Genomic DNA, 10,046 nt, shown 5'->3' on the forward strand with positions numbered 1-10,046 from the left:
AAATTTTGCAGAGGTATGGCTAATAACTACATTAAAATGTCCAATGTACAAATAATTTTAAAAGTTAGTTAAAATGTAATAGGGTTTCATATCTCAAATTGGAAGGACAGCATTGAAAGGATCATTAATATCAGATTAATTAGATTCTGAGAAGTTGAGCATAGTGCTGAGAGTTGGGCATGTTCATATACATATAGGAAAAACACAATTCAGTATCTCTTCTCTTGGAGGAAAATTAAGCATTTATGTAAAATTTCAAATCACATGTCACTTGACTCTGTACTTCCATTTCTGCCAAGCAAGCCTAAGAAGATAGAGTCAGGCAAGGAAAGAAACATGACAAGGACATTCATTGTACATCTCTCGATTATATATTGAAATAAACCAGGATTGACATGGTGCAAATTAAATCAATTATGTTCTACTTTTGAAATGGAATGTTATAAAATCATTAAAAAGAACAAATGCCCTGTAACATTTGTAACATGTGGTAAAACAACCACAATATTTTTTTTCCACTAAAATAAAAAGAAAACAGAAGCAAAAACATCTGACCTAGATTATAAAACAATACATGGACTAGGTACCCATATTACACTTTTACAAAATGTAACTTTATGTATAACAGACAGTGTCTGTGTTTGGGGAGGGGGATTTACTTTGTAATTTAGCTTTATCATTTTAATGTGTGTGACTAAAATATGTAGGTTAAAATTGATATTAATAATACCACTTTTATTTTTATCTAAGTATCATTAGCTTTATCTGTGTACTTGCTTGTTTTATTTGGGGGGGAATATCTTTTGAGAATATATCTTTGGTATATTTTTGTCTTATCTAATGAAACTCTGACATAGGTACATTAGTATATTTTAGAAATCGCACCTTATATAGATAAAGTATCCAAGGAATTATATCTTAATATTTTAAAGTATTTTTACGGTTTTCTTTCAGCAGATCTTTAAGATGCTCCAACTCTTCTTGTCTATATTAATTACGTGCTTTCTCTAGCAGCGATGGAAGCTACCAAGAGTCATGGTTCCACGTTCCACTTGTGCTTTATTTCTGCTCTTCAGGTCATTTCTTGAAAAGTGATAATCACCTCCTTGGTAGTGTATGCAACCTGTTGCCTGTACAGGTAGCCCTAAGGGACCTTGGAGACAACTCTTCCTAGTGGGCATTCATGACTGGCCTGCTGTTTCTCAATCTAGACTCCAGACAGGTATGCGCGGTGCCTTTGGAAAGCCCCAGGGCACAGTGGCCAGGGTCCACATTGGCCAGGTCATAATGTCCATCCGCACCAAGCTGCAGAACAAGGAGCATGTGATTGAAGCCCTCCGCTGGGCCAAGTTCAAGTTCCCTGGCCGTCAGAAGATCCACATCTCCAAGAAGTGGGGATTTACCAAGTTTAATGCGGATGAATTTGAGAACATGGTGGCAGAAAAGCGACTCATCCCGGACGGCTGTGGGGTCAAATACATCCCTAATCGTGGTCCCCTGGACAAATGGCGGGCCCTGCACTCATGAGCATCAGCTCTGTTCCCTCCTTAATCACGCTCACCAATAAATGCTATTTCCTGTTCAAAAAAAAAAAAAAAAAAAGTGATAATCAGGCACAGTAGATGTGTTGAGTAGATGCACATATTTTCAGGGAGACTTCACCTCACAGCAAGGCCGGAAGGAGCATTTCCCCTCTGGAAGGGGAAACGTTGCCCAGTCTGCCCCTTGTTTAGTCTCTAAGTCTTGTCTTTTCTTTTGTGATTCCGTGGACAGAGGAGCCTGGCTGGCTACAGTACCTGGGATTTCCCAGGAAAGAATACTGGCATGGGTTACCATTTCCTTCTCCAAGGAATCCTCCTGACCCAGGGATCAACCCACATCCCTTGCATTGGTAGGCAAATTCTTCTGTAAAGCGTCTGCCTGCAATGCGGGAGACCAGGGTTTGATCCCTGCATCAGGAAGATCCCCTGAAGAAGGAAATGGCAACCCACTCCAGTACTCTTGCCTGGAAAATTCCATGGACTTTGTGACTCTTTTCATAAAAGATTTTTAGGCCTTGAAAACTAATCTCTAGCCATAGAATGGAGATCCGTGTTTTCCCCAGGACAGGAGAAAGGAAATGTGGGGTGAGATTAACTATAAAAGGGCCTGAAAGAATTGTCAGGGTGTTGCTTTCTACCTTGGTTGTGGTGGTGAATATAAGGTTGGATACATTTATCATGTCATCCATCCGTGTGTGCTAAACATGTAAACTTTTCAAATTTATTTCATGCCTCAGTATGAAAAGGCTGATTTTTAAACACAGAAGTCATTCCTCAGAAAAAAAATCATTGTATTTGTTCAGTTTAGGGCTGTGCTGGGTCTTCGCTGCGGCGCAGGCTTTTCTCCGGCTGCAGCGAGCATGCTGTTCACCAGCTGCAGCCTTACCCCGTGGCTTCTCGTTGCCGAGCACGTGGGGCGGGGGCTTCAGGAGCTGCAGCACGTGGCCTCGGTTTGCGGCTCCCGGGCTCTGGAGCTCAGGCTCAGCGTTGCGGTGCACGGACTCAGTTGCTCCTTGGCCTCTGGGATCTTTCCTGATCAGGGATCGAACCTGTGTCTCCTGCACTGTTTGGGAGATTCTTACCACTGAGCCATCAGGGAAGCCCCAGAAAACACTTTTTTTTAAAAACTAAGGTGAGATCTGTTCTGGAATGCTGGGAGGAAAAGGAGATTTGTCAGTGGTAAAATCCAGAGTGTAACATAGGAATATCCACATTCCAGAAGTCCTTTCAACATTTTATTTTTTTTAAATATCTTCCATACTGCTCTCACTGCAACTCCAACAACAGGAGCAGAAGCAGTGTTTTATTTGTACTTACACTTCCTTTGTTCCCTGAGGCAAGCTACCCCACTTTCCAAGTCAGAATTTTTAAAGGTGAACCTGAAGCACTCAAGCATTTAACATATGATTATTTAACTTCTTTGAGCTTTCCAGTGTGTGTTATGGTAAAGAATCCGACTGCCAATACAGGAGACATAAAACACACATATTAGATCCCTGTGTTGGGAAGATCCCCTGGGGAAGGAAATGGCAATCCACTCCAGTATTCTCGCCTGAAAAATTCCATGGACAGAGGAGCCTGGTGGGCTATAACCCATGTGGTCACAAAGAGTCAGACACGATGGAGGGACTGAGCAACTGAGCCCACATGTTTAATTTCTTTAACATGAATCAACACTGGTAGGGATAGAGTTTATTTGAAAGAGTTCTAGTGACATTCAACATAGAAATCATACATAAATGGTTCTAACAAAAGTGAAAGGGCAATATTTAATAATAGCAAATAATATGACTTTCAAATTCCACTCAAAGGTTTTAAAGGATAGCCGCTATTCTGTTCCATGCAAAACTAAAATGTCATTAGTAGGAAATTAGTAGGGCATAGACTTAATTTAGCATAAACATAATTGTTATTTAATTTTTTCTTTCTAAGCACCTTAAACTTATGGGGATTCAGTCTTAAGGGCTTTGGGAATTGAAATTATTTAGTTATATTCCTGAGGGGAGAGAGTGTTTGGGGCATTATCATTGCTCTGATAAATTAGGGAAATAGTGCTAATAAAATGTGGCATTCGAACACATATCATGTAATACCTTCTTGAAGACAACCTCTCCTTTGTTGTGAAAAACTAGGTAAGATTTTTTAAGTTAAATTAACAGCATTTTATGTAATGTTGAAAATTAACTGCTTATTCATTTGGAAGTGATTATTTTACGAGATGAGGATATGAATCACATTCTAAACAAGCAAATAAAGATTTGCACTTATAAGGAATTAAAGACAGAATACACTGGCAACTGCTGACATTGTATTTATCTTTTCTTTAAGGATATTTTGAAAACTGGAATGACATCCTGGGCCACAGAGGGTGACAGGTTTCCAGGTATCAAATCAGAGAATCATGAGCAGAGCGTCTCCTTCTGCTGCGGCTGAGCCGCTCTGCTACGAGCACCTGAACGGATCCTGTGTGAAAACCCCCTACTCGCCAGGTCCCCGCCTCATCCTCTACACCGTGTTCATCTTTGGAACTGTGCTGGCTGTATTTGGAAATCTCCTGGTGATGATTGCAATTCTCCACTTCAAGCAGCTGCATTCTCCTACCAACTTCTTGATCGCCTCCCTGGCCTGTGCGGACTTCTTGGTGGGAGTGACTGTGATGCCCTTCAGCACAGTGAGGTCCGTGGAGAGCTGCTGGTACTTTGGGGAGCGTTACTGTCAACTCCACTCGTGTTTTGAAGGCTCATTCTGTTACGCTTCCATCTACCACTTGTGCTTTATCTCCCTGGACAGGTACATTGCCGTCTCTGACCCCCTGGTCTATCCAGCCAGGGTCACTGTGTCTGTTTCTGGCGTGTGTATCGCCTTCTCCTGGCTCTTTTCGATTATTTTTTCTTTTTCTCTTTTTGGCACAGGAGCAAATGCAGTTGGCCTGGAGGATCTAGTAAGTGCTCTCACCTGTGTGGGAGGCTGTCAAATTGCAGTGAATCAGAGTTGGGTATTGGTGGATTTTCTATTATTTTTCATCCCCACCCTTGTGATGGTAGTTCTTTACTCCAAGATTTTCCTCATTGCTAAACAACAGGCTAGAAAAATTGAGAGTCTGAGCAATAAGACTGGGCGATGCTCAGACAGCTACCAAGACAGAGTGGCCAAGAGGGAGAGAAAGGCCGCAAGAACGCTGGGCGTCGCAGTGCTAGCGTTTCTGATCTCCTGGCTGCCTTACTTCCTGGATTCCATCATTGATGCCTTCCTAGGTTTCATCACTCCCACATATGTTTATGAAATATTGGTTTGGATTGCTTATTATAACTCAGCTATGAACCCCTTGATTTATGCTTTCTTTTATCCCTGGTTTCGAAAAGCCATCAAACTCATTGTCACTGGCAAAGTCTTGAGAGAGAATTCCTCCACAGTAAATTTATTTTCTGGGTAAGCCCACATTTTAGATGGAGGAATTGAATATAGATTCACAGTGAACACACCATTGGGTAGAAAACTTAATCATATACATGCAAGATCTTGTAAAGTAAAAGAATAAATTATGCTTTCAATATGACCTGAAGACTTAAATTCAGTTTCATCATTCTTTGGTCAATATAACATAAAAACCTGGTTGTTATGGAAACAGCATGACCTTGGAGCCAAAAACATGGCATTTTATCTTTGATCTCGAGCTGCTACTTGTCTCTGAACTTCACTGTATGTCTCTAGTCATTAATCCCTTCTCTGTAGCATTCTTGAGAAAATGTAAAAGAATGTATAGATAGAAACTGCAATATTTTGTTATTCGAAATCCTCCCTTTTATTACTTTGTAATAGTTTAATCCCTGGTTATAGCTTCTCTTTATTCCTTTGAAATATTTTTTTAATTAATATTACAGTGTAAGTGTAGTTGGGGAATACTGAGAGATATTCTGGCTCAGGGAGGGTAAAGTAGTGACTGCCCTGTCAGATGTTCAGATTTGTGAGTCCAGAAATATAATCTCAGAGTTGGGTAAAATCAACCCAGAGATAAATGTTTTGACTGTATCTGTCCAATTGTTTACTATGGGAAAGGTAATTGATGTTATAAATAACATTCATTTGTTGAGTGGGCTACTTCCTGGTAATTGTCTGCTCATAAAATTTTGGCTGACTTTATAAATCTTACCAGTTAACATATGTTTGGAGCACACATGAGTTTTTAATATTGTCATTTGTTATTGTACTTTATATTAAATTAGCTTACTGTTTTGTTCACTTTTGCATTGTTCCAAAGATTATTTATAAGGATTTTCAATAATATACATGAAAGCCCAAATTACAAATATGTTCCAAAAAATACAGAACTGATATGAAGGATATAAAAAGATGACAGACAGAGGCTGATAAATGCATTTTATATAATCCACAAATTTGGACTGAACAAGTTAAGCAATTCACACTGTATAGAAGCCAGTCAACTTTTCAGACATGGAGACTTGTTTTTGGTACTAAGACGAGAATGCTATATTTCTGTATTTTTAAATAATTTTTAAAATAAATTGCTTGATTTTCTTCTAATTTTATTTTTTAGCAATCAGATCTCAAGTTTGAGAAATCAGAGCATCATATCATTGGGACAAGGATGAATATATGTCAAAATATCCTTGTTTATTTCTCTAATTTCTCATTTAATATAAATCAATCATATATTAGGGATGTCGTTTCTGATTGCTATTAAACAAATGCTTTCAGTTGGTAAACCTTCCCTGAGATTGTATATTATTTCTGATTTAATGTACTTATGAGAAACTCTCTCATCTTTACTTGATAGTTAAATATGAAACAAATCATTTAAAGGCACCCTAGACTGCTTAGCATTAGTTTAGCCTCAACTCTTCAGTTCTGACAGTGAAAATCATCAATGTATTTTGATTTACTGCTTTCAAAACTACAATCTTTGTTGTTGCTCAGTCACAAAGTCATGTTTGACTCATTGCAACCCCGTGGACTGCAGCATACCAGGCTCCCCTGTCCTTCACTATCTTCCAGAGTTTGCTCAAATTCATCCTCTGTCTCTGTCACCCCCTTATCCTCCTGTCCTTAATCTCTCCTAGCATCAGGGTTTTTTTCCCAATGAATTGGCTCTTGCCATCAGGTGTGGCTCAGCTGGATAAGAATCTGCCTGCAGTGTGGGAGATCTGGGTTCAATCCCTGGATTGGGAAGATCCCCTGGAGAAGGGAAAGTCTACCCACTCCAGTATTCTGACCTAGAGAATTCCTCGACTCTATAGTCCATGAGGTTGCAAAGAGTTGGACATGACTGAGCAACTTTCACTTCACATCAAGTGACCAGAGTATTGGTGCTTCAGCTTTAACATCAGTCCTTCCAATGAATATTTAGGGTTTATCTCCTTTAGGATTGACTGGTTTAATCTCCTTGCTGTCCAAGGAACTCTCGAGAGTCTTCTCCAGCACCATAATTGGAAAGCACCAGTTCTTTGGTGCTCAACCTTCTTTATGGTCCAACTGTCACATCCATACATGACTACTGGAAAACCATAGCTTTGACTCTGCGAACCTTTGTCAGCAAAATGATGTCTGCTTTTTATTATGCTGCCTAGGTTTATCATAGCTTTCCTTCCACGGAGCAAGCGTCTTCTAATTTCATGGCTGCAGTTACTGTCAGGAGTGATTTTGGAGGCCCCCAGAAATAAAATCTGTCACTGCTTCGGCTTTTTTCCTATTCTAATTGCCATGAAGTGATGGAACCAGATGCCATGGTTTTAGTTTCCTGAATGTTGAGTTGTAAGCCAGCTTTTCACTCTTCTCTTTCACCTTCATCCATAGGCTCTATCGTTCCTCTTTACTTTCTGCCATTAGAGTGGTATCATCTGCATATCTGAGGTTATTGACATTTTTCTCGGTAATCTTGATTCCAGTTTGCAATTCATTCATCTGGCATTTCACATGCCAGATGTACACAGGCCAGTGCATTTAGATGTACTCTGAATATAAGTTAAATGAGCCAAGTAACAATATACAGCCTTGTCTTTCTGCTTTGCCAATTTTGAACCAGTCCTTTGTTCCATGTCCGGTTCTAACTGTTACTTCTCGTCCTGCACCCAGGTTTTTCAGGAGACAGGGAAGGTGGTATGGTATTCCCACCTCTTGAATAATTTCCCACAGTTTGTTGAACCATACAGTCAAAGGCTTTCCTGAAATCGATAAAGGAGAAGTAGATATTTTTCTGGAATCTCCTTACTTTCTCCGTGATCCAGTGAATTTTTGCAATTTGATCTCTGGTTCTTCTGCCTTTTCTAAACCCAGTTTGCACTTCCAGAAGTTCTCGGTTCACTGTTAAAGCCAAGCTTGAAGGATTTTGAGCATAACCTTACTAGCATGTTAAATGAACACAATTGTATGGTAGTACAATTCTCTGGTGAACATTCTCTGGCATTGCCCTTTTTTGGAGTTGGTTTGAAAACTGACCTTTTCCAGTCCTGTGGCCACTGCTGAGTTTTCCAAATTTGCTGGCATATTGAGTGCAGCACATTCACAGCATTATATTTTAGGATTTGAAATAGCTCAGCTGGAATTCCATCACCTGCACTAGCTTTGTTCCTTATAATGCTTCCTAAGGCCCAGTTGACTTCTCATTCCAGATGTCTGGCTCTAGGTGACTGACCACACCATTGTGGTTAATCCGAGTCATTAAGACCTTTTATATATAGTTCTTCTGTGTGTTCTTGCCACCCCTTCTTAATATCTTATGCTTCTGTTAGGTCCTTACCATTTCTGTCCGTTATCATGCCCATCCTTGTGTGAAGTGTTCCCTTGATATCTCCTGATTTCTTGAAGAGATCTCTAGTCTTTCCCAGTCTGCTGTTTTCCTGTTTCTTTGCATTGTTCATTTAAAAAGGTCTTCTAATCTCTCTTTGCTGTTCCTGGGACTCTGCGTTCAGTTGGATATATCTTTCCCTGTCTCCTTTGCTTTTCACGTCTCTTCTTTCCTCACTATTTGTGAACCCTCCTCAGACACCACTGTGCCTTCGTCAGTGCAGTGACTTTCTCTGATCCCATGCCACGAGATATAGAGTAACCATATTTCCTCATTTCAAAAATGAAAAAACTAAAATCAAAGTTTAAAAGTCTGCTGAATATCATAAAGCTTCTGGATTCAAATAAGCACTCTAACATCTCGTTTGATGCATTTATACTTCTCTTTCTTTTGTTTTAGTAGACTCTCACATATATTAGACAATCATTTAGTTTTACCACCTCCTTTCCTAGGTCAGCATTTTATTCTGTCTATAATTATAAATGTTTTAGAACTTCCTTATTAAGAAAACAACAAGTACTTGCCCTCGTCTCTCTCTTCTGTAATTTACTCTGGCTCTGTGTGGACTAGTCTATTGGCCTTTGCTTCAGCGAACACTTACTGAGTGTTTCTGGTGTGTAACACATGAGCTTTGGAGCTGGCAGGGTACAACCATAAAAGCCATCTAAACCTAAGAGTGCTTTGTCTAAGTCATGGATCTTTCACTGTGTCCTTGGGAACACCTTACCTCTCCACTCAGGCTTCACAAGAGCTCTATGTGCAAGGGAATGTTATTACTATATTATTGTTGTTTTACATCGTAAGTGAGGAACCTGGGGTGTAAAGAAGTGAGTCTCATGCCCAAGGTGGCATATTCATTAAACAATAGAGCCAGGGTCCTGGCTTTCCAGGTGCTAGTGGTAAAAATCAGCCTGCCAGTGCAGGAGACACAAGAGACGCAGGTTCGATCCCTGGGTCAGGAAGATCCCCTGGAGTAAGGACTGACAACCTAGTTAGGTATTCTGGAAAATTTCATGAACCGAGGAACCTGCCAGCCAACATTCCATGGGGCTGGAAAGAGTGAGATGTGACTCTGTGTGTACACACATACTCACACACACACACACACACACACACACACACACACACACAGAGCCAATATTCACATCCAGGGAGTCAGAAATTAAGTGAAATAACCAGTAACTAAATTTTTTCCCCTGTTGTGGCCCAGCCACTGCCATCAAGTCACTGGGAGCAATATGAAAACAAGCTTTGTACTAATTATTTCAAAGGAAAAATTCTGTCATCATAAAGGAAAGGCTAAACAAAATTCTTTGGAGATATGGGGACACTGGTGGGAATAATTGATTTCCTGTGACATATCATTTCAACCTACACTTCTTCATTATATATTTTACTGTATGAGGTTTCCCCCCTGAGGGTGAAGGGAGGATCATTTAGATAAATTGCATCTTAATTTCAATGGCAGGATTGGTCTGCACATCAAACAAATACAAACAATCTTGTTGTTTCTATTAATAACTATTTGGTTCCTTTGAGCCTCTTCTCCACAGCAAGACTTCTACTTTCAAAATATTTCAAGGCACCTGAGTATTATGAATTTCCAAATTGCATACAGTTTTTCAATGGAAAGCATATATTATTATGATAAGGAATGATTATATTTTCAAATCTTGTGCTCCTTTAATAGCTCATTTATTTAC

General features: G+C 39.8%; 1 protein-coding gene and 1 pseudogene across 1 annotated transcript; both read left to right on the plus strand.

Moving 5' to 3' along the window:
* Positions 1 to 1,070: 1,070 nt before the first annotated feature.
* Positions 1,071 to 1,166, plus strand: LOC136165791 (small nucleolar RNA SNORA70; annotated as a pseudogene).
* A 1,235-nt stretch (positions 1,167 to 2,401) lies between these two features.
* On the plus strand, positions 2,402 to 4,974 carry LOC136164175 (trace amine-associated receptor 7a-like). The gene is made up of 2 exons (XM_065928960.1): positions 2,402 to 2,533; positions 3,907 to 4,974. The coding sequence occupies exons 1-2, from the start codon at positions 2,402 to 2,404 to the stop codon at positions 4,972 to 4,974; spliced, it is 1,200 nt and encodes a 399-aa protein (XP_065785032.1).
* Positions 4,975 to 10,046: the final 5,072 nt, after the last annotated feature.

This window comes from Muntiacus reevesi, chromosome 3, assembly GCF_963930625.1.
Source record: "Muntiacus reevesi chromosome 3, mMunRee1.1, whole genome shotgun sequence".
NCBI classification, from domain to species: Eukaryota; Metazoa; Chordata; class Mammalia; order Artiodactyla; family Cervidae; genus Muntiacus; species Muntiacus reevesi.